Raw genomic sequence first — 24994 nt, forward strand, 5'->3', positions numbered from 1 at the left:
ACGTTCACCTAGAACCTCAAAACGCAATCTCATTTGAAAATAGGGTAAGAAGAGGTCACACCAGATCGGGATGGGCCCTAAACCCAATGACTGACGTCCTTACAAGCAGGTCGTGTGAAGAGTCACAGAGACACAGAAAGGAGAGGCAGAGCCTGGGGTGATGCGACCACAGCCAAGGACGTTGAGGACAGCTGGCGGAGGGCTGGGGGAGCCACCAGCAGCCGGGACAGAGGCTTCGAGCAGATTCTTGCCTAGGGCCTCCAGAGAGAACCACCCTTCCGACACCTTGGCTTCAGACTTCTGGCTTCCAGAACCACAAGAAAATGAATTCCCGGCATTTAAAGCCCCGGATTTGTGGTCCTACGCTGTGGCCGCCCCAGGGCACTGACACGGGACCTCAGGACGCCCAGTAACCTCGGAGAGAAGGCCCCCTGGGCCACTCCCACCCTGCTCTCCGGGAGCCAATAATTCGGCGGTTCCCTGGACTGCTTCTCATCAGTGTCTTTCTGTCTGTTTTCTCTCCTTTTTGTCCTGAAGTCAGACAGGGCTGATTAGGACTATCTCTTATTCTTGTCATTCAAGTAACTGCCTAAGTAAAGACGCCTGAGGCTGCGGGAACAGAACTGAAAGTCAAAATGGACAAAAGGGAAAAGCAATGTAGTGGTTCGGTATAACTAAAAACTCGAAAACGTATCGTGGCTTCAGGCACGGGTGGATCCGGGTGTCATCGGGACCTCGACACACCGGCTGGGCACTTCACTCCCTGCCCACTTGTTGCTGGCATAATGGGTCTCCCTTCTCAGACCTCCCTTCTGCCTTGTCCGGCAACCCCAGAAGGAGAGACCTTTCACCACAGAACTCCCGGGACTGACCCTTCTTGGATAAATTAGATTCTAGTTCTACTGAACTGGAGAGATACCCCTCTCCCCAAAGTAACTACACGGCCAAGAGAATCGGGTATGCAGACCGTCCCAGCTGGGAGAGTGTTACACTCAGAGGGACCAGATGTGCGGCCGGGATTCCCCGCTGACAAACACTCAGGTCTGGTCTTGGTGAGAGTGCTCGGACCGGGCCGGCCACGCCTGGGATCTGGCGGGGCGCCAACCCCCTTAAAAGCGGGCTTGCCTTGTGGAGTATACACGGTCCATCACCTCCTTGGGCGCAAACCAAAGCCAGCTCTCGGCCCTCCCACGGACACCGCAGGCCGTGAGGCCCCACCGCTCCCCAGCTCTCGGCTTCCCCGGGCCTGCATCCGGCTCAGCCCCCCATTTGCTCTTCCGGGGTGGGGCTGAGCTGAAGCTAACGTTCCAGTCGGATGTCGAAGAACGTGACAAACTGTGCGGACCATCGGTCGACGCGCTGCCCCCGAAAAATCAGGATGTCCCAGCGAGTGCAACGGCGCCCTTCACGCGTGCGAGCAGGAGGGGGTGGCCGTTCGCCCAGAGTAGGACAACGGCCGGTGGGAATTCGGTGTAGCCCTGCAGTCACCCGGGGCCACCCCCCCCCCCACATTCCGGGTTGTGTGGGGGTAGCTGCTATAAAAGTCACTGCTGTATTTATGAGTTGGTGAGTTCCTTTGGGACTTGATTTCTGTTTCGCCGATAGGGCTCATCTGGCCTGTCCCGTCCCCAGGTCACAGCTGAGGGGACAGATGGCTCTTACAGCTGGGACAGTGCCCAGCTCCTCCGGCAGGAAGAGCTCACAGAGGGACTCCCCCAGGCTTGGTAGGACTCCCGCCTCTACTGGGTTCACCGCCCACCATGGGCTCAGACCACTGGACTCTCAGCCCCGCTCAATTGCTGACCCCAAAGAGAAAGGACCTCTCTCCACACGGCTTTATTATTCCTATTTTCAGATGGTTCAGCTTCCGGGATGCTGGCTTGGCTCTTGCGGGGGCCTTCCTGGAAACGCCCAGAAGCCTCTGAAATCCTGACCTTCCCCACCCATTTTTCCAAGGCTCTGTTGTGGGGTGCAATGCCCAGGTTGGAGTCCTAACCCCAGTACTTGAGAAAGGGACCACGTTTTGAGATAGGGCCTTGAAAGACATGGCACCCTGATCAGGGCGGGGGTCCTTATGACAAGAGATCAGGACACAGACACGCACAGACCGGCGACCCCGTGAGGACACAAAGGCGAGGACAGCCGCCCGCACACAGACGCCTCAGGAGGACCTGCGTAAACTAGACCGAGCACACCTCTTCCCCAGTTAAAACCCGCAGGCCGGGGCGCCTGGGGGGCTCAGTCGGTTAAGCGTCTGACTCGGGCCAGGTCATGATCCCAAGTTCGTGAGTTCGACCCCCAGGTCGGGCTCTGCGCGGACAGCTCGGAGCCTGGAGCCCACTTGGGATTCTGTGTCTCCCTCTCTCTCTGCCCTGCTCGCGCCCTGTCTCTCTCTCTCAAAAATAAACAAACATTAAAAAAAAAAAAATTTTTTTTTAAGGCTTGAAATGTATTGTCTCACAGTTCTGGAGGCCGGAAGTCTGAGGTGAAGGTGATGGCAGGACCGTGTGCCCTCCTCAGCGCTAGGAACGGACCCGTCCAGCGTCTCTCCGGCTTCTGGGGTCTGCCTGCAAGTTTCGGTGCTCCCAGCTTGTAGGCACACCGCTTCAGCCCTCCGGCGTGGGTGTGGGTCCAAATTTCTTCTTGGTATAAAGACGCGGGTCACAGTGGATCAGGGCCCACCCTCATGACCTCATCTGCACTTGGTCACATCTGCAAAGACCCTATTTCCAAAGAAGGTCACATTCGGAGGTCCTGGGCGTTAGGCCTCCCAGCGTTTCTTCTTTGGGGGGGGGGGGGACACGATTCAGCCCATAACAGACATGGACATCTTGGGGGGCCATGATTGTGCCTCCTCCCCCCCCACCCCAAGGACTGTCCACCATTTGAAGGCACGAGACAGGTGCCTCTCACGGCACCACCTGGCCCGATTCTCACAGGGAAGTGACAGAACCAGGGGAGTGAGGCTCAGACCCACCTGAAGGGTGAGCCAGGGTCACTTAGCCAAAGCTAGACCAGAGGCAGAACGACACAGGGTCCCAGGGCTCTGGCTTCCAGGCTTTGGTGTCTGGGCTGCAGTGCAGAAGGAACTTCAGAGAACCAGAAATACCCACGGACCGGAGCCCGACAGCCTTGGTCAGCCAACGCGCGCGCGCACGCACACACACACACACACACACACACACACACACACACACACGCAGGCCCCGGGCCGCAGCCCTACCGCGTCCCCGAGGGCTCAGTGCTGCACTTTCCTGGGCACAGGGACCCCCACTCTGGTCCTCCAGGCCCCCGCAAAGCCAGCCTCCCCTGGGCAGGAGCTGATAGGGGCTGCAGCTCAGGGCAGGCCCACCTCCCCGGGCCTCCAGACTGTGCACCTCGCACCCCTCTTCCCGCTTCTGGGAGGATAGGGAGCCTGGTCCCAGCGATGGGACTTCCGGGAGCATCAGGAGACCGAGCTGGTCCCCCTGGCCAGGGGAGCAGCACGGACAGCGGCTCGTGGGCGGCCGGCACCCTCGTCCGAGGACGGGACTCAGCGGCGGCAGCAGAGGGAGGTGGGAGGACTCAGCGGGAGGCAGGGGTGCGCGGTGGTTAGGAACCCACGGCCGGCCCGGCTTCCGCTCTGCCCTCGGCCACTCGCTCATTCCCTGGGTGACCCTGGCCGCTCCTCTGACCTTGCTACCGTCCCTCTTCCCTTCCGCCCACGGGGACAGCCACTCGTGGCACGCCTGGGCACGGGCTGGCCCAAGCTGTCTGTGCGTGGGAGGGGCCCAAGCTGAGAGCGGACGGCCGTCCCTCCTCAGTCTGCTTCTATCTCGAAGACACAGTAAGCTTCTGTTTATTCAAAGAAAAGACAAAATGGACTTGGGGGGGCGGGGGGGTCTTTTCCTTCATCTGCTTCGATGGAAGGAAAGTAGGTGGGAAAAAACGGATTAACGGGGGGGGGAGCTGATTTCAGGCAATGCTTGTTCTCCTTTTAGACTCTGCTACTTTACGAACACAAACAACGGAGGAACTAAAATTCCTTCCACCCCACAGGCCTTCCCGAGGTGGCTGTTTGCGTTGGAAAGCGGAGAGGTGTGGAGCCGGCTTCCCAGGCCCAGCACGGGTGGGGGGCCGAGAACATTCCCCCACGGCCAGCCTCAGGGCCAGGAGGGGGGTCTCCGGGCAGGTGACCCGCAATCTGTGTCCTTCCGGTTCATCCGAGGGACGCCCTCCACGGCTTGTATGAGGCTCTGTGCCGCTCTGACCGTGCTCTCACGGGGCAGCGGCCGCCACACAAGGCGTTCCGTGGTTCACTGAGGGAGCATCGCCGTGTCAGGTTCAGGGTGAGGACGGCAGCCCAGGGCCCCAGCTGGCCCAACCCGGATGGGGGGAATCTGCCGGCCGGGGCCGCGGGATCTGGCGTTAGCAGTAGCTAATCAGCACAGTCTGCACATCAGAGGTGAAAGCACCCCCTATTCCCTCGGGGTGACGACTGGTGCAGAGGGGTGCACGGGCTGGATGGCACCCCCAAAAGACCCGTCCGCATCCCACGCCCCAGCTCCTGTGAACAGGCCTTATTTAGAAAAGGATCTTTGAGGGGCGCCTGGGTGGCGCAGTCGGTTAAGCGTCCGACTTCAGCCAGGTCACGATCTCGCGGTCCGGGAGTTCGAGCCCCGCGTCGGGCTCTGGGCTGATGGCTCAGAGCCTGGAGCCTGTTTCCGATTCTGTGTCTCCCTCTCTCTCTGCCCCTCCCCTGTTCATGCTCTGTCTCTCTCTGTCCCAAAAATAAATAAACGTTAAAAAAAAAAAAAATTTTTAAAAAAAAAGAAAAGGATCTTTGCTGCTGGAATCCGGTCAGGAATCTCACGAGGAGACTGGCCTGGATCATGGGGAGGACCCGCAACCTGGACAGGTGTCTTTCTGAGAGAGACACAGGACAGAGACCCAGAGGAGGGAAGAGACCATGTGACCACAGAGGCCCAGGGTGCAGTGACGAAGCCACAAAGCAAGGAACGCCTGGAGGCCCCAGGAGCCCCCAGGGGAAGCAGAGAGGGAAGCCCCCCAGAGATCTACATCCGGCCACGAGCAGCTCGCCCTCGGCTCACCGCCAGAGCCTCGGGCAGCCTCCTCCTTGCCGGGTGGGTCGCTGCTGCATGAGTCACACCGAGGCCTCCTCTGGGGTCACATTCTTCCAACGGTTCTCCCGGAGCCCCTCACCCCCAGCCCCCATTAGCCCCAAAGGGGCCAGAATGCACCCGCAGCAGCCACCTCCTCCCAGGAAATTCCTTCCCTGATTGCCTCCCCCAGTCCTCCCTCTGACCCCCGACTGCCTCATCCCCCTGAGGACCCGAGGGCGCGGCAGCCTCTGGGGCGGGGAGGGGACCCCTGGCCCCGCGCGGGTGTGCGGCCGGTGTGGTGGCTCGGGCCTGCCCACAGAGGACCTGTGGGGGGCAGGGGGCTTCATGCCCTGCAGCTGCCTTCTCGAAACTCGTCACGATGTTGTCTTGAATTTGTGTTTGTCAAAGTGAACTCCAATAGGACAGCGTGACGTCCGCCAGGGACGCAGGGCTGCGGCTCCAGGGGTCCTGTCTCCCACTGCCCACGGGGCCTTTCGTTCACTCTGTTCTCTACGTCTCTTAATCCCCCTTTAAACTGTCTGCCTCACGGATCCAGCGACAGTAACACCTGGTGTCCCTCTGGGGCTTGGCTAACAAACCGAATCCTTCCGTCAGCCCCCGAGCAGGAACCCTTCCTGCCCTGTGTTTACAGGTGAGGAAACCAAGGCAGGAGGGGTTCTGTGACTTCCTGCGGGGACACCAGCTAAGGAGCAGAGCCAGGGTGTAAACCCAGGTGGCTTGGCCCCGTGGTCCCCGAGGTCCCCACCGCTCTGCACTCTCACTTGCCATCATCGGGGAGCGGTGACATTTGGTGCCAAGTGACACGGTGGCTCACGAGGACACCGGGAGACCCTCCCTCATTGTGCCCACCCAGGGCTCCACGTTCACTGCCTGCCACCTTCCTGCGACGTTCTGGGCTCCACAGGGCCCATCCTTGCCCATGACCACCAGCATCCAGGACCGGCATGGGGACCCTCCAACGGCTTGTCACTGTCACAGCCCAGGAAGATGATGGTTCGGCCACTGTGCCACTTGATGGCTGGAAATGTCCCCCTTTACACGTTCTGGCTCCCCTGGGCACCCCAGTCTGGAGCTCTGTGCTCGAGGGAGGGGCCCAAAGAGCAAAAATGGCAATTCGTTGGTGTGTGTGTGTTTATTTTTGAGAGAGAGTTTGCAGAAGGGGCAGAGAGAGAGGGAGACAGAATCCGAAGCAGGCTCCAGGCTCCGAGCCGTCAGCACGGAGCCCAACGCGGGGCTGGAACCCACAAGCCGTGAGATATGACCCGAGCCGAAATCGGACACTTGACCGACTGAGCCACCCGGGCACGCCCCATCTTCTTGCGGAATATCCTAAAGCAAATCCCAGATATGGTATCGTTTCCCTCCTCATTTGAAGACTTCTATTTGAATGCACCACCTACCCCCCCCCCCCCAGTGCTAATTCCCTCTAAGCACACAACACGCGGCTTCCCGGCCTGAGGGACAGATGGCGGGGCGCCCCCCCCCCACACCGTGAGGGCCACACGGCCCCTGACAACTCCCGTCCGGCTGCACGCCTTCCTCAGAGAGCCACCTGCCGCGGGTCTCCGCGCACAGAGGAGCTCACCCGCAGGGTCCGGCAGGCGCCCGGTGCCCTGGCCGCGTTCCCCTGCGTGGGTGCCATGGTGGGCAAAGGCGCGGTGGCCCGGCCGCTGAACTTCCCCGTGCAGAGGGGCGCCGCGGGCATGTCGGTCCTCCACCCGGCCGCGGCCGACCTCGTCTTCCTCGGGCCTGACCATCCTGAACGCCGGCCCCCAGGCGGCCCCCACAAGCCACGAGGGGTGTCAGGCACCTGGCCTACGGCACACAGGCCTGAGCCCGCTGGAGTTCACCGGCACCCAGCCCTGCCTCTCAGTCCTCGTCCCCACCTGTGACAAGCACGGGGCGGGCCACCCTCCGGCTGCTGCCCCTCCTGCTGACCACGCCGGCCTTGTCCTTCCACGGCGCGCCCAGAAACGCCCACCTGTGGCAGGGCTCCACGTGGACACCATCCTCCACGTCTTCACGCGGGGCAGCTCCGGGACCATCACGATCTCGTCCAGCGCAGTCTTCGTCATCCAGACTCAAAGGAGCTCCTGGCGGCGACCGCGGCCCACGCCGCCGCTCACGGTCATCCCGGCCTCCGTCCTGGTGTTCCTCACCTGCACCCTCCCCGCCCCTCGGCATCTACTGGCTCGACCTGCCTCCACCCCCAACCCGGCGGACGAAGACTGTGTTCCGCCACCCGGAGTGCCTATCCTCGGCCGTGAGCCACAGCGCCCAGCCTGTCATCTACTTCCCGATGGGCGGTCCGGACGGCGCGAGCCCGCGTGAGCTCCTGGGGACCGTGCTCCGCAGGGCGCGGAGCGGGGAGCCTGTGCTGGAGCGCGGACGCCCTCCCCCAGCACCAACCAGGTCCGAGCCGGAGAGCGGGGCCTCCGGACGCCCCTGCCCCGGGGCTGCCCGCTGACGCTGGCCACTCACAGCTCTGCCCCACGGCTCCCCGCCGGGCTCCTGCCCTTCCCCAACTCTGAGCGCCCAGTGGCCGCTTAACTGGCAAACGGCCAGTATGAGCCGGGTCCTGCAGGCGGGGGCAGGACACAGAGGAGGCGGACAAGCCACCCAGGCACGTTTATACAGAATAATCTTGACACCAGTCAGGTATGGGAGGCAGGCATTCCATAGCCTTGGGCAGCCACCGGGTGCCCACCCTTCAGATGCTGAACCTGATGTTGAGAGAGAGGTCCCGCGGGTCCTGGGCAAGAAGATGAGCAACTAGGCCACGGCGGGGGATGTGGGGGGAGGCCAGGAAGGGGCAACGAAGGGGGGCAAGGAAGGGGCAAGGCATCAACCGGTTAGGAGGTAGTTCCGCATTTTAATGGCCTCAGGGCCTTACTGCGCACACAGCAGCTGAAAGCCCGCGCGGTGACCAGATGGGGCGGCCACCCTGTGCCCAGCCACATGAGCAGCACCTTCCACACTGGCAGGAGGCTGTGCGGGGCCGTGGGCCGTGGGCAAGAGAGGGTGTGGCTACAGGGCCACCAGGTAGGCGGTGCGGGACGGGCGGAGAAGGGCACCCCGGAAGACAGGACCTGACGGGAGCAGCGTTTCTAGGAGACCTGGCCCGGGCAGGAGGGTGCTGGGAGGGGAGGGGGCATCCGGGGCCATGGGATCCGTCGGGACCATGGGCCTCTGCACCAGCCCCATTCACCCAGAGACCTGCATGCCAGAACAGGGAACAGGGGTGGGCACAGCCCCCCAAGTGACTGCCACCCTGCTGGGTCAGTGCCCCCCAGGAGACACACCCCAACCCTGCACAGACCACGCATACGGTAGGCATTTAACATGTATGACCCAGTGAGAATAACACTACCGGCTTGCAAGATGCGGGACACCCTCACTTCCTTCACACTCTCCTCTGGGCCCTTTCCCACCTCCTGCACACACTCCTGGGCAGCGACAGTCATGGCCACGGCCTGCAAGGTGTCCCTGCCTCCAAGCAGGTGTCCCTCCACTCCACCAAGCATCCGCCTCAGGGCCTTTGCACTTGCTGTGCCCGCTGCTGGGAACGCCCCTCCCCAAGCCGTGCACAGAGCTCTCTTCCTCAGTTTCCACGGGTCACTGTTCAAATATCAACTCTTCAGACAGACCTCTCCTGATCACCTGACATAAAACAATGTGATACATGGGGCACCTGGGTGGCTCAGTCAAGCGTTTGACCCTTGATTTCAGCTTAGGTCATGATCTCATGGTTAGTGGGTTCGAGCTCCACCCGGGGCTCTGTGCTGACAGCCTGGGTGGGGCCTGCTTGGGATTCGGGATTCTCTGTCCCCCTCTCTCACTGTCCTCCCCCACTGGCTCACGCTGTCTCTCTCTCAAAAATAAATATTTTTAAAACTGTGATACATATACACTCCCACCCTGCCTCATTCCCCTGGTACGTTCACCACTGACCGATACGTTACGTGTTTACGTGTTCACCAAGAGGGCAGAGGCCATGACCATTTTGATCACTGCTGTGCTCCAGGCCTAGGACGATGCCTGGCAGACAGGGGCCCAGGACATGTTTGTGGGATGCCCACTGGTAGGCACACTGTGGGAATCCAGACAAGGGACAGGGAGAAAGCCACAGCGGTGAGGCAGAGTGGTCATCCAGATAGCTCAAGTCCACAGTTCACCTCCCAGAGGGCCCTCCTCAAATGAAACCCCTAAGCATCCTCCCCACACCTGGGTGGGAGGACCGTTCCTGTGGGCACACGTGTGTGACTGTGTCAATGAGAGAGTAAGGAATGTGTCTACCTGCTGGTGTTGCCATCTGTGAGCGTGAGTGTGTCTACAGTACAAAACCCACACCTTCCTCAGCTAGTGCCAGCCCCTGGTCTCCAACTATTTCATGCATCTGTGATTTTTTTTCTCCCTTCTACAGGGCAAACTCCCCAAGAGGAGGGCCTGACTCTTTAGCCTTGCCCAAGGCTGATGGCCAAGACTGAAGTCCATCAAAAACAAAACAAAACAAAACAAAAACACCTGACTTCCAGAATGAAAAAACAAGTCCATGCATGAGCTGCTACCTAACTTTATCAATTTTGAAATGATGTTATTAGGAGCATACAGCTTTAGGAGTGTTATGTCATCCAGGGGAGCTGGCGCTTTGGTGATAAATTATGAAGTTATCGTCCTCGATCCTAGTCATGTTATTCCTTACAATCTATTTTATCTGATATTAACTTGGCTCCACCAGGCTTCTTTTGGTTGGTGCTTGTTTCTTCTTGCCTCCTTTGACTTTCAACCTCTCTGTGTTCCTATCTGTTAGCTGGGAATCGAGTTGAGTTGCACCTTTGCACTACAGCGGGCAGGCCTGTGCCCTGGATCTACCATCCCACCAGGAGTCAGTCATAAAGAGCTCACTGAGCTGTTATAGTGATCGAGGGAAAGGACTGGCTTTGGCCCTGGCTCCATCACCACTGTCCTGGGTGCCCTTGGGCCCATCTTGCACCCTCTCTGAGCTGTCTTCCCATCTGTATAATGGGAACAATCCACCCTCTACCACTCTTCAATGTGGAAAGGACACACAGGTCCCGCATCCATCCATCACTGGGCACTGAGAAGCATTATTCCAAAGGCGGAATCCTGGGCCCCTCCAATGAGGGGTCTGTAGTGGGTTATAGAGCCGTCTAACCAGCCCAGCCCTGCCTGAGCCATCCCAGGCCCTCTCTATCCTGTCCCGGGTCCAGGTAGGGTCAGGTAAAAGATGCCAACCCTCCAGGAGACTTGCAGGCTCCCAGAGGATGAGCTCGCATCCCAAATAAGGCCATGACTTCCTTGGCTCTTGCATGGTCTATGTGTCACTTTGTGTGGCAGGGCTGTACCCATCCTTGATTGGGAAATTCCACTTCAAACGTGGAGAGCTCGGGGCGTGCTCAGGGAGAGTAAACAGGGGGCAGTAAGGACAGCCAGAGGCACCCGGATGACCAGGAGAGGTCAAGGTGACCGAGGGAGGCCAGGATGACAGGGCAGCCAGGATGATAGTACACAACCTCCCTGCCAGTCCACTCTGTTGCCAAGATCCCCTGCCCCCAGAGGCTCCTCTCACCTCTTTTTTGCCAAAGGGAACATTTTTGCCTTTTCCAGATCTGGCGCACTGCAGTCTGACTGGGGCAGAGCCAGGAGCACGCGGAAGAGGGAAATGCAGAGAGAAAAGGACAAATGGCCTGTCATCTCACTAAGCCTTCTTCCCTCCCCAAACTCCTCTCCCTTCTCAAGCAGTGATGGGGGAGCGGGGAGAAGAGAAGAAACGGCCGCTTAAGAGAGCCCCTAGACCCTGCAATGAGGACGCATAAGCATCTCGGGCCCCACGAGAGAGGCACACGGGCCGCCCCGGCACAGGGACCACCTCGCGGAGCGCCCAGCCCTCCGAGTGACCCGAGGCTGCCTCTCCTCCGGGCCGGGCTGTTGGTCCTGCACAAACAAAACCTGGTCAGAGAGAGGGACAGGAGCCAGCATCCTGTGCAAACCCCACGCCTGCCACTCGGCCCCGCCCTGGCCTCGCCCAGACAAGCCCCGCCCCAATCCCAGCACCCGCCCTATCAGGTCCCTCTGTGTAAGCCACGCCCCGGGCTCCTCCCAGCTCCACTCACACACAAGCTCCAGCCCCGCCCACCCCAAGCCCCTCCCAGCCCCACCCCCAGCCCCACCCCCAGCCCCCACTTGGCCAAGTGGCTCCCTGAGCAAAGTCCCAAGTACACCACACCCACGCTCCTGCTGTGCCTGGTCCCCACCCTCAGCCTCCTAAAAAGGATTCCCCAGCAGGGCTGGAGAGTCCTGTCCGGGGTAGAGACGCAGGGCTTGAAGCTGCCTCCTGCTAAAGCCCCCTTCGTGCCAACTGCCTCCAGTCACAACCCCACGCGGGATCCCCTGGCCTCTGGGCCTTGGATCCTAGGGGCGCCTGAGACCAGCCTCGCCCTTCCCAGCCTGGTCGGGGGGGGGCGGTGTGCTGAGTAAGGCCCCAAAGCATGACGACTACAGCACTCCCCTCCCTCCCCTATCCCCAGCTGCGACACTGACCCAAGACTTCCCATTCCAGGGAATTTCTCCCAGGGAAAGATTCCACTACAACAACCCTATGGGGCCACAGGGAAAAGGACATGAGAGAAAGCAGGTGAAGGACGGCGTAATGCCAGGCACGTGAGACACACTCACCACATGGTTGTTAAGCAGCAGTCAGGAGCCCTCACTGGGGGCCAGGGACGGTTCTAGGCACCGCCCAGTACCCAACAGCACCAGCAGGTGTTATGAGCACCCTCCTCGAACAGCTGAGGCAGCTGGGGCGGGTGGGGGGGGGTGTTGAGTGGCCTGTCACCAAACCAGGGGGCGGCAGAAGTGGACTCAGAAGCCAGGAATTGGGCTCCAGAATCCATGAACTTGGCCCATGGGCTCTTCAGCCCCCAGAGGGTGGGCACCCAGGTGGGAAGGTTTCACACTCTTCCGCAAACTCAGAGCCCAGCACAAATTCGCACTGGTCAACAAATGCTTAGTATTCTCCATCATAACCAACCAACCTCAGGTCTGTATCCAGCGACAAGGCCAAGAACAGAAATGAGGGGCCATTCTGAAAACCGGAGAAAAAGCAGAAGCACCCGCTGGTCAGAGCAGAGAGACGCCCCCCCAGCTCGCCGGGTGGAAGGCTGGAGGGTTCTTTACCACGTGTGTTAGATTCCCGGGGCTGCCGTGATTGACCACAAACTTAGTGGCTTCAAACAACACAAATGCATTGTCATGCAGTTTGGGAGGTCTGAAATCTGAAATGGATGGGCAGGGCCGACTTCTTTCTGGGAGCTGTAGAGGAGAATCTGTGTCCTTGTCTCTTCCAGGTTCTAGTGGCCCATCTGCATTCTCTGGCTGTGGCCGCTGCTCCACCTTCAAAGCCAGCAGGCTAACACCTTCAGATCACTCTCTCCGCTCACCTTTTCTGTCTCTCACATGCCTGCCTCCCTCTTTAAGGACTTAATTAGGCCCACATGGACAATCCAGAATAATCTATGTCAAGTTCCTTAAATTAATTACATCTGCAAAGTAGCTTCTGCCATTAAGGTCACATATACAAAGGCGTTGGAGATGAGGACACAAATATCTTTGGGGGGCCATTAGTCAGTCTACCATACTGTGGGAAGTGGCCTGCCCAAGAGGTAGGACCTACAGACAGTGTGTAAGGTTTTCCCAAAGAAACCAATGAGCCCTTCCCTATAAACTGATAGTGAAACCAATAATCACAGGTGCCCCACCCAACAGAGTTTGCCATCAGCTCTTAGTACTGCACTCTTCAATAAAATAAAAATAGAGTCCATGATCTCCAGGGAACGTTTAAACATGAAAGACGAGGTGCCAAAACAAAATGGAGAAAGGAACTCAGAGGAAACAGATCATGCAGGGTGTTGAGGGAAGAAGCAAAACAGAAGATAATCCCTTCTGATGCCAGGGTGAAAACGATCTTCAACCTAGAATCCACACTGTCAATTCAAGACTGAGACTAGATAAAGAAAAGTCCTCAAGAACAAAACAAAACCAAAAACCAACTACCTCCCATTCACTCTTTCTCAGGAAAGTCACTAATACCAAAAACCAAGAAAGATGGGTTTTTAGTTTTGTGAGAATGTCTGAGGATGAATTTGTGAAAAGTACATAGAAAATTAAGCAAATGAGAAAAACAAGGCAATGAATAACTAGTAAAAACAAAGAGCTGTCCAAGAAGGAAATGTAGTCAGAGTTTACCATATTTCTTTCTTCTACCCTGATTTGTCCTCCTGCATGAGCCCATCCCATCCCATGCCTTAAATGCATTGTGGAGTCAGTGACTCCCCCTCCCCTATTGTATCCCATCACCCACCTCCCTACTGAGCTTCAAACTCTGCTATCGACCTGACTTCTTAAAAAATCTCTCCTTGGGTGTCTAATAGGCTCCACAGACCTAGCATACCATCAGCAGAGTCCCTGCAGTCCTGCAGATCCTGGCTCCAAAGCTTCATTCCTCTCGCAATCTGCTCTGTCTCAGGAATTATAACCCCATCCAACCAGCTGCCCAAGCCAAAACCCGAGGAGGTGTCTTAACCCCTCTGTTCAACCCCTCATCTCTCACATCCTTTCAGCAATCCTGTAAATTCCAACCTCTAAAATATCCTCCATCCGCCCAATTCTCTCCATCAACCCTGCACTCTCTCTGACCCCACAACCTGTTTTCTACAAGACCCTCACACAGCGTGGCTCTAAGTAAAATCCAAGCTCCCTTCCATGGCCTCTGAGGTCCCGCCCCACCTGGACCATCCAATCGCTCTCTGTCCCACTCACACTCACCTCCTACTGGCTCCTCAACAGTGTCCACCTTGTTCCTGTTTCAGAGTATTTCCCCTTACTCTTTTTTTGCCCCAGTTTGAGAAACAATTGACACACATCACTCCATAAGATTAAGGCATACAGTGCAATGATTTGATTTACATATGTTGCAAAATGGTTACCCCAATCGGTTCAGCTAATATTGCTTTCACTATTCTCTTGACCCAGAATGTCCTTCTCCATGGTCTTTGCATGGCTGCTCCTTCCTAACATTCAGATCTCAGTTCTAACAACACCTCCTGGGTGTCACCTCCTTGGAGAGGACTTCCCAGACCCCATGAGCTTCCCCTGGCCACTCTCTGAGACAATCTTACTTCACTGTCCCTCTCCTCACCCCACCCAACATCACTTCCAGAACATTCCAGCCCTGAGGGCTCAAGAACCCTGCATGCTCTGTTCATTCTATGTCCCACTGTACCCCAAAGCTTAGATAGCACCTGCCACCTAAAAAAGTACAGAACCAAGGGGCACCTGGGTAGCTCTGTCGGTTAAGCATCCAACTTCGGCTCAGGTCATGATCTCGCGGTCCATGAGTTTGAGCCCCATGTTGGGCTCTGTGCTGGCAGCTCAGAGCCTGGAGCCTGCTTCGGATTCGGTGCCTCCCTCTCTCTCTGCACCTCCCCTGCTCGCATTCTGTCTCTGTCTCTCTCTTTTAAAAAAATAAAATAAACATTAAAAAAAATTTTTTTTTACAGTGCAGAACCAAAAAAAAAAAAACCTGTGAATAATCTTAATCAGGAGTGAGCAAACATTTTCCTGTCAAGGACTGATAGGAAACATTTTAGTCTTTGAGGATGACACGGTCCCCACACAGCTACTGGATTCTGCCATTTCAGTCAAAAGCAACTATAGACAACAATAAACACATAGGCGTGGCTGTGTTCCAATAAAACTTTACTAACAGACACTAAAATGTGCGTTTTATACCATTATCATAGATCTTCTTTTGAATTTAAAAAAAAATGTTTAGGTTTTATTTTATATTTGAGAGAGAGAGAGAGCGAGCGCAGGGGAGGGGCAGAGAGAGAGGGAGACACGGAATCCGAAGCAGGCTCCAGGCTCCCATCTGTCAGCACAGAGCCCGACGTGGGGCTCAAACCCACGAACCGTGAGATCATGACCTGAGCCAAAGTCAGACGTTTAACTGACTGAGCCACCCAGGTGCCCCTGGATTTTTTTTTTTTTTTTTCCAACCATTAAAAATGGAAAACCTGGGGCACCTGGGTGGCTCAGTCAGTTAAGCGTCTGACTCTTGATTTTGGCTCAGGTCATGATCTCATGGTTCTCGAGTTCAAGCCCTGCGTCAGGCTCTGCACTGGCAGTGTGGAGCCTGCTTAGGGATTCTCTCTGCCCCTCCCCTACTCACATGCTCTCTCTGGCGCTCTCCCTCCCTCTCTCTCTCTCTCAAAAATAAATGTAAAACATAAAATAAAATGAAAATGGAAAACCCCTTCTTAGCTTGTGGGCCAGGTGCTGGGCCAGACTGGGCCTGCGGGCTATACTTGCCAATTCCTGATCTGAAGAACAAACATTAGGGAGATGGTTTACTAAATTATGGAGAGCCCCATGATGCGAGACTGTGAGACTCTTTAAAATGACAGTTGGGACAAAGGCAAAAAACACGGGAAATGTTTGTGACTCGTTCGGTTAAAAATAGCACAACACACAAGGGGATGAACAGCTTGATGGTGACTATGCAAAATTATGCAAAAGCCTGTGGAGGGTGGTCTGCACATTGAAACAGCCGGGCTGAGTCAGCAAATCACGAGGGGCGCAGGGGTGCTCATCATTATTTCTACACGTTTTTCTTCAAGAACCAATACAACAATTCTTGGCTCCTGGCATAAAACGAAACTTCGGAGGCCGGGGGACGCGGCACGGCCAGCGACTAAAGTAACTTTTGGGGGCATCAGTCGGTTAAGCGTCCAACTTCGGCTCAGGTTGCGATCTCACGGTTCATGAGTTCGAGCCCCGCGTCCGGCTCTGTGCCCACAGCTGGGCCAGCAAGTGTCCCGCGGGCGCCCCTTGGCCTGCCCGCAGGCCTGGCCCGGTCCACACAGGCTCGAGACGAGCTCCTCTGCCCGAGGGACGTGGCCTCGGAGCCACAGGGCAGAGGCACGGAGGCCAGGCCCGTCTTCTCACTGCCCTGTGCCTCCGTGTCCTCGCTGGAAAAATGCAGCTGGCCAGCACACCTCCATCACAGAGGACAGTCAGGGCCAAAGGACCGGAGAGTTCTAAAGAACCCGGCTGAGAGGGCAGGCAGGAAGTTCCGTGTGCGTTTCAAGAAGTCTGGGGGACACGGAGTGACCCCATGAGCCAGCACTTACGCTCCCAGGCACATGCCCAAGCCGCGAAAATATGTTCATGTCAAATCTCGTCCCGCGGCGCCTGGCTGGCTCTGTCGGCGGAGCACGCGGCTCTTGGTCTCGGGGCTACGAGTTTGAGCCCCACATTGGGTGTGGAGCTCACTTAGAAAAATAAAACAAAATCTTTTTAAAAAAATACAAAATAAATAAAACCTGTGCACAAATGCTCATAGCCACACGATTCACGACAGCCAAAAAGTGGAAAAAATCCAAATGTCTACCAACTGGATGGATAATTAATTACGAATGGATAAATATGGTGTCGTCTATCCATACGAAATAGTATTCAGCCCTCAAAAGGGATGAAATCCTGACGTGTGGAGGAAGCTCGAAAACATTCTGCTCAGCGAAGGAAGCCAGGCACAAAAGGCCACACGCTGGGTGATTCCGTTTATACGAAATGTCCAGAATAGGGAAGCCATAGAGACAGAGGGGTCTGTAGGGACTGGGGGGCGGGGCGGGGGGCCGCTAACGGATGTGTACAGGGCGGAGGGAGGGAGAAATGGGGGAGGGTGTCAGCGTCTCACGGGGACACAGTTTCCATCTGTGACAGCCACACAACAGTGCATGTGCAGTAAATGCCACCAAGTTGTCCCTTTTAAAAGGATTCAAATGGCAAACTGTATTGTCGTTTATCTTACCACCAAAAAAAGGAGCGGCAATCAGGTCCTCCGACCACTGTGCCCCTCAGTGAAGGCTCCGAGCCAGTCTGGGTGAGGACTAAACACAGGTCTTGTCTGCACAGCAGTTAAAACAGGTGACTGACACTCCTCGGGGCCCGGGGCGCAGTGGGGCGGGGGCTCCCACACAAAGAGAAGGACATCCAAGGGCGCCTGGGAGGCTCAGTCCATTAAGCATCCAACTCTTAATATCAGCTCAGGTCACGATCTCTCAGCTCGTGGGTTCAAGCCCCGCATCGGGCTCTGAGCTGACAGTGTGGGGCCTGCTTGGGATCCTCTCTCTCTCCCTCTCCCCTACTCGCACGTATGCTTTCTCTCAAAATAAATAAAATAACCTTTAAAATGAAGGGGGGAGGGGGGGTGCCCGGGTGGCTCAGTCACTTATGCGTCCAACTTCAGCTCAGGTCATGATCTCACCATTTGTGGGTTCGAGCCCTGCGTCGGGCTCTTTGCTGACAGCTCAGAGCCTGCTTCAGATTCTGTCTCCCTCTGCCCCTCCCCTGCTTGCACGCGCGCTCTCTCTCCCAAAATAAATAAATAAGCTTTAGAAAAAAATATTTCAGGGGTGCCTGGGTGGCCCAGTCGGTTAAGCGTCCGACTTCAGCTCAGGTCACGATATCGCGGTTTGTGGGTTCGAGCCCCACGTTGGGCTCTGTGCTGACAGCTCAGAGCCCGGAGCCTGTTTCAGATTCTGTGTCTCCCTCTCTCTGACCCTCCCCCGTTCATGCTCTGTCTCTCTCTGTCTCAAAAATAAATAAACGCTAAAAAAAAAAAATTTTTTTTAATAAAAAAAAAGAAAAAAATATTTCATGCAAAAGACCAAGAGATAGAAACAGAAGAGGACAGAAGGACTAGAAAGTGGGCCCAGACCTGCCACACGCCTGGGAGGTGTTCCGGGAAGGGGACAGAGAGAAACCACACAGCGGAGAGCAATCAGGAAAACAGTTTCGGAAAACTCCCCTGGGCAGAAGCAGGGAAAGGCACTGCGCTAACCACACAGGGAAGGACCTGAGTCACCGTCCCAGGGACCACCGTCAGCCCTGGGAGGACAAAAGGGACACAGAGGGTGTCCAGAACGCGGCAGCTCACAGGGCAGGCCCCACAGAACAGGGGGCACCGTGTGGCCTCTGACATCAGGCAAGAGGCTGGTTTTAGAAGGACCAGAAGAAGTCTGGGCAGGAGACAGCTGCCACCGCTGGGGGGGCGGGGAACACTCGGAGGGCCAGGGAAGAACAGGACCCCAGTCCCTCGTCCCAACTCCATGGGAACAGCCAGCGGCCCCAGGGTGAAGACAGGGGAACAAGGAGGGGGCAGCGCCGGGACCCAGGGGGCAGGTAAGCACCTGCTGAAGGCCTAGCAAAGAGGAGCTGCTGGCAGACGGGTGTGGAGTGTGGGAGAAAGAGGGGGGACAGGATGACTGCAAGAATTTGGGGGATCTGGAGGATGAGGTTCCAGATCTGGAGGCCGTGTGAGTGTCCTGGGGCAGCTGTACCGGGAGGCTAAAAACAACAGTAATTCCTTTGTTCCTGGCTTCCGCAATCCAAAGGTGTGGGCACGCCCCCTCCAAAGGCTCTGCAGGGGGTTGTGGGGGGGGTGTCCTTCCTGCCTTTTCCAGCTTCTGGGGACCCTGCCTTCAACTTCACACGGTCATCCCCTCCTCTCCTGTGTCTGTCCTCTGTGCATCTCTTACAAGGATACCTCTCGCTGGGTCGAGGGCCCACCGGCCTCCAGGATGATCTCTCGAGATCCTTCATTACCCCTGCAGACCCTTTCTCCAGGTAAGATCACATCCCCAGGTTCTGGGTATTAGGACGTGGACGTATCTTTCAGGGGTCACCATTCACCCGACCACCGAGGGGCTGACAGATGAGGCCGCACGGATTCGGACACGCTGGGTTCGAGATGCGTCTTGAATATCCCAGGGAAGATGTGAGTAGTTCTTCGCTCGGCGTTGGGGGCAGACAGCAAAGCCGATCGTCAGCGGGGAGCCCCAAGGCTGGGCGCACAGCGGCTCAGGCCCAGTTTGCGGGACACGAGCCCGAGACGGAACTCCAGGGCGTGGGGTTTATTGGGAGAGGCCACTGGGGAGAAGACGGAGGGGAAGCAGGGTGGGCTCAGGGGGAGCTGGCTGGAGACCAGGGCCGTCAGCCTGACCCCGCGGCAGCTCTGGGGGACAGAAGGGCTAGTCAATCTGCCCGCGCCCAGAACCCACGAGCGTGGTAACTGGTCGTTTTATACGACAGTTTCGGGTCAATTTATTACGCGGCTGTAGTAAGGGGAACAGCCTTTCTTCCTGTGATGAATCGGGGAGTCCCGTCCCAGCTGCCAGGTTCAGTGTGAACCTGGCTCCGATCCCGGCTCAGAATCGGCCCTCTTGCGGTCCCCGTCACCCACGGCAAAGCGCCTCCTGCTTCTCGCCACACCAGGTACCTCGCGGGCCCACAGCGTCCACGCCGCTGACCGCCCTGCTTGGTGCCTGGAAAAAACACGGATGTTTATCTTCTTTCGAGTGTGGCTCTGTGTTTTTAAAACTTTCTCCACCGGCTCAGAGACGGGGGTGGGGGGCGGTGCCTCTCGGCATAAACCAGCCATGTCACCTCGGCCTCCTGCAACACGGGCCGCCCTCTGTGACGGGGCTGGGGGCGCCCCCGGCGAGGCCTGAGAGCCCCGCTGCCCCACCGATAGAGTCCTTGGCGGAGGCCTCGCCCGGAGCACAGCTGAGCGGCCGCACGGTGGGAGCGAGGGGCAGGACCACCGCGGCTCCCGGGACCCTGCCCCACGACGCGCTGGCCACCGGCATCTAGGCGTTTTCCCGAACATTTAAGAGAGCGAGCTCGCACTCTGGATGGGGTCTGCCGGGGCCTAAGGGCGGGGAGCGGGGGAGGAAGGCGGGAAGGAGGAAGCCACAGGCTCTGTCCTCTCCACGCGAGGAAAGAGTGCGAAAGACACGAGGACAGACCAGAAATTCCCTGTGCAGGGTCGGCGGTGTGATCCCAGCCCGGCACCCACACCCCTGCCCACAGCCAGGGCCGCCAGCAGCCTCCGCGGCAGCGCTGTGCAAACCAGGAGCTGGCACCCCTTCCTCCGAGTGGCGACAGCCCGTGTACGTGACTTGACCAGCAGGCACCAGAGCTGCAGCCCCCAACTTGCCCCTAAAGCCCACCCTGCACGGCCTTACGTGGGGGCCCGCTGCCGTCTACCCCAAGAGGTGACAGGCCAGCCGGGCCGGGACCACCCTGCCTGCTGATGCCACGCTCCGGGTGAGGGCTAATGTGAGGGGCGTCACAACGGAGGACGGTCTGGGCGCTGCGTTCCGTGGGGGGACCCTTGGGCGCGTCTGTGCCTCCAGGTCCCGACTTCTCTGTCTCGTTTCGCGAAAAGAACCCAACCGTGGCTGCCCCATAGAAGGACAGTCACTTGTGATCTGGAGCAGGTCCCAAAACGGTAGTTTCCAAATATTCCTTGGTCACCTACCCCTCTCGACAACATAGACATAAACTAAACACCGTGGCCAGGCAGGATTCATCCAGGAGTTCAAGGCTGATCTGACACGCAAAAATCAACTAATGCCATATTCATACAACCGAGGACAAACCCCATCTCAACAGGCACAGAAAAAGCATACGATGAAGTCCCAAGTCTATTCATGATTTAAAAAACAAAAAAATGTATAAACGTGGGGCGCCTGGGTGGTTCAGTCGGTTGAGCGTCCGACTCCGGCTCGGGTCACGATCTCACGGTCCGTGAGTTCAAGCCCCGCGTCGGGCTCTGCGCTGATGGCTCGGAGCCCGGAGCCTGCTTCCGATTCTGTGTCCCCCTCTCTCTCTGACCCTCCCCCGCTGGCACTCTCCCAAAAATAACACATTTTTTTTTTTACAATTTCATAAACAAGTAAATAAACAAAAACTCTCAGCAAACTAAGGCCGGAGGGGAACTTCCGGGCCTGATAACTACAAACGGGTACGAGGGAGTTGGGTGGGGGGACAGCTGGCAGAGTTCACGTTCACGGCGTGACCATCACACCTTCAATAAAGCCGCACACCAGGACAGCTCGCTGGCCGCTGAGGGCAGGGCCGGCCGGCCGGCCGGGCAGCCACCAACAGAAGGATCCTCGGACCGGACGCCCCATCCCCAGCACAATTAAAAATCTGCCCGCCCGGATGAGAAGCCTGCTTACTTAGTCCGCTTTTCGTCCAAGCAAAGAAGTTTCCAGACCAAATAAGGCTGCAGCTTTTGCACTGCTCCTGGCACAGAACACAGTTCCTTTTAAGTGCCAGGTTATAACTTGGGCCTAAAAGGTCCCAAAGCAGCGCGGTGCCCGTCAGCCCACTGGTCCCTCCGGGTAACGCTCCAAACAACCCGGGTAAACACAGAGTGGGCAGCCTGGGCCGCCGGCAGGGGGCGAGGCTGAGCCCTGCTGTTCCGAAGGAAGCCCGGCGTGCCCGCGCGGAGGGCCAGGGCTCGCTGCACCCACACCTTCTGCCGGCAGCTGACCAGTGCCTGGGGCCCTGGGCGCCCTCGCCTTGGCCCTGAGCGGAGGGCTGTGTGTTTCACCTCACCTTTGCCGCAGCTCTGCGAGACAACAAGGACGGCGGGCGCCCCCTGAGCACCGAAGCACCAGGCACCGCTCTGGGGGCCTGGTGACCTTCAAGCAACTAACTCATCTTTGCGGCAACCCTGGGAGACAGGTCCTGTCCTTTACCCACTTTACAGATGAGGAAACAGAGGCATGAGCCACACATGGGGTGAATCTAGAATGAACCACCCCCCCCCCCGCCCCGGGGCTGACACACTCCGAGCAGGGGCTCCGTTTCGTGCCACGGTGCCCCCTCCCCCCAAAAGGCAGGGCTCCCGCCTCGGTGCCTCGGAGGAGAGGAAGCACGCCCACCCGGAAGGGACCCCTCCGCTCCAGGCTGCTCCCCCAGGAAGGGCTGCAGCCTGTGGGTTACCGGCAGACCACACTCACTGGCTAAGATGTCAGGCTTGGCACGTTGTTTCCTTTCTGGGGGGCTACCCTGTCCAGGCCAAATGTCGGACATTGTCCCAACAAGGTCTCTCTGGGGCGACAAACAGCAGCTTTACGCGTTGCAATGGTCAACTCTGATATTTCAACGATGCGTCAAGACCAGCTTGAATGGAGGTCGGCGGTGGAGGGTGAAGGCTCCGGGGGGGGGGGGGGGGTGGGCATGGGGGCCACAGCGAACCCCATGCCGGGCCACCGCCACGGAGCCTGCTAACCCACACCCAGGTCTTGCAACACGTGACACTGCCCATCGATCATCCTGTGGGCCTGTCGGCACGGCTGGCGAGGTGAAGACGGTCTCAACCCCGTGAGCTCATGGCCGAGGAGCAGACAGGTTCAGGGAGGCGGGGACTCGCGGAGGCCTCCCACGACCCCAGCCCAAGCCCCGCGGCCTTTCTTTGAGCTCTTCCTGGCAGGATGGCTCACGGGAAGACCACGTGGGTGAAGGTACAAGACTCGCTCCCTCTCTAAGGAGCAGAGGAGTCCTGACTCGGTACCGCCTCCCTGCTGGGGCTGGGTGCACCCAAAGGGATACACAAAGGCACGACGGGACCGGCAAAGGTCATTCTAGCAGCGAGTGACAGAACCTCAAGACAGACTGTTTTCAGCTGAGAAAGGAGACTAGTTCAGGACACCGGGAAGAATGGGGTGGGGGTCAGGTGTGGCTGGATCCAGGCGCTCAAAGAGTGTGATCGTGTTCTTTCCCTCCCCCAGTTTTCGGCTGGTTCCGTGTCGGCCTCCTCCTCTCCTGCGGACAGGCTTCCTGCAGGTGGAAGGTTGGCTACCAGCCACACCCTTAGGACGAACGACCAACATGCCTCTCAGCATCTGCGTGCGGAGCGCAGGCTAGAACCCTGATGCTCCCTGGCCGGACTCCGGCCGGTCCCTGTACCTGGCCTCGCCGTGGCCGTGGCCACAAAGACAGGAAGAAAGAGCGAGCGTCCTCAGCAGCCAGGAGAGCGCCTCTGTGCCCGTCAACAACGGTGAAGCAGCGGGTCGTGTGCACGGAACTCCCCACCTTGCGGTCATCTCCTTGCCTGCCGCCCGCCACGGGCTGCTGGGGGCGGTGAGGACTGCACCCGACCGTCCTGCGTGTGGGAACGGGCTGTCCCCACGAGACGGCGGCCCAGCACCAGCAAAGCAGAGTGGCCCACGTACGCGGGCCTGGCACCGAAGACACAGGCAATAAACGTGCCGAGTAAACGGCGTTGGGGGGGCAGCGGCACGGGGATAAGGCCCAGGAGGCCCCTGAGGACGACGCAGACATCTCGAACGCCCGGTCAGGGAGGCCGAGACACGAACGGCACGCAGGGCCAGAGAACGCGAGGTCTGCGCGAGGGGGGCCGGGGGGCCGGTGGAAGGCAGGCAGGGGACATCGCGAGTCGGGCGAGAGCAGGTGGGTGGACGTGAGGGGGAGGCAGCTCTGAGCCCACAGGGCAGACCCCCGGGCCCCCAGGGAGGCAGCATCTCTGGCACCTCCCTCTTTCTTCCCTCGGGGGGGGGCAGCCGCTCTGCCACGGTATTGCCACGGAGCCCGGCCTGGTTCCCCGACCTTCCCGATTTCAAACGCTCGCTCCAACCGGTAGAAAGGCAAGTCGAACGGGGATCTTTTTTCCTCCTCTTGGCATCTGTTAACGGGACGAGCTCCCCCCCCCCACCCCTGCAGTGGCCCTGCGCGTCCCCCTCCTCGCTCAGAGTGCAGTTCATGCCGTCTGGAGGCCAAGAGCTGAGAGCAAGCATCAGCGCACCCTGAGCTCTGGGCCCCTCGCTTCGCGAAAGAGACGCTGAGCAAACGGGACAGCACGTTCCCCGTGAACACGTAACAGACACCGGGTGATGTGCGTGTGTCTTTATTGTTTTCTCAAATAATTTCTACCCCGTTGACACAAATAACACCCTGGGACTAAAACAGGACGCGCCTCTGAGGCTCTCTTCAATAAGGCAGCCGGCAGAGACCTCCACCCACACAGGGCCCGCACAGGCCACACGCGAGGGGCCCTCCAGACCTCGCAGGTGCAGCCCGAGGTGTGTCTGCCGCCCGCGGGACAGGGTGGCTCACGGCAGCCACAGGGGACGGGAGACGGACGGACGGACGGACGGACGAGGGTGAGCCAGCTGCAGGGGGACGTGCGGGAGGAGCGCCCCAGAGAACGTTCTCAGAGCCCATCTCAGGCGCACTGAGTTCTGGGGTGCTCTCCCTCACTCTGATGGGCCGAAAGCCGGCCGGGCCCTGACGGGATTTACTTTTACAAAGCCTGAGGGGGCATCGGACCCGGGCAGGGGACACAGAGGCACGTCTCCAACGGAACTTACTGACCCTCACGGCAACACCCCAAGATTCAGATGGGGTGGGGGGGGGGTTCGGTTCTGACCGGGAAGGAGAGAATGCACCGGGCGATGGTCCTGGCAGTGACGGGGAGGACGTAGGGTGTGGGCATGCCCGGGGAGAGGGCTACCTGGCCTTGACCACACGCCCGGGCACCCTCCCGTCAGGTTAGAAGAGCCCACCCTTTCTCCCCCAGATCCCGAGCCCCACGTGGCCGCGGCGCAGGCAGGTGGGTCGGGCTGCACGCTGTCACGGGGAGCGGCCGCAAGGAAGCGGAAGGCAGCCGTGCTCGCCCTCACCCATTCTTCCAAAGACACAAGCCCGTCACTTCTCCTTTTCGTTCCGTTTACTCTTCCTCTGGCTGGTCAGCTCATCCAGCTTCTTCTCCAGCCTCCTCTGGAGCTGGGCCCTCTTGGCTGGGTCCAGGGACCTGTCCTTGGTCCCACTGCCGGCGTAGAGGACTCCTTCCCGGCTGATCCTCTGCCGGGCGTGGGCGCGAGCTCTCTCCCCACAGCCGTGGATCTGGGGGGGCACACAGCAGTCGGTGCTGAGCCAAGGGGGGACAAAGGCCCCGCGATTCTGCCTGCTGCCCC

General features: G+C 58.5%; 1 protein-coding gene across 5 annotated transcripts in view; it reads right to left on the reverse strand.

Moving 5' to 3' along the window:
* The window catches only part of IGHMBP2 (immunoglobulin mu DNA binding protein 2), a 96817-nt gene that overhangs the window by 46733 nt on the left and 25090 nt on the right, over positions 1 to 24994 (reverse strand). For 4 of the 5 annotated variants that reach the window (XM_086676664.1, XM_086676663.1, XM_086676666.1 and 1 more), the window contains one exon: positions 23910 to 24923. The exons of the other annotated variant lie outside the window; for it this stretch is intronic. In XM_086676664.1, the coding sequence (XP_086532790.1) occupies positions 24726 to 24923 (198 nt within the window). In that variant the 3' untranslated portion in view covers positions 23910 to 24725. Of the gene's footprint in view, positions 1 to 23909; positions 24924 to 24994 lie in introns of those variants that run through there. 5 annotated transcript variants of the gene reach the window in all.

This window comes from Puma concolor, chromosome D1 (genome assembly GCF_028749965.1).
Source record: "Puma concolor isolate L17-30 chromosome D1, mPumCon1.1.hap2, whole genome shotgun sequence".
Classification (NCBI taxonomy): Eukaryota; Metazoa; Chordata; class Mammalia; order Carnivora; family Felidae; genus Puma; species Puma concolor.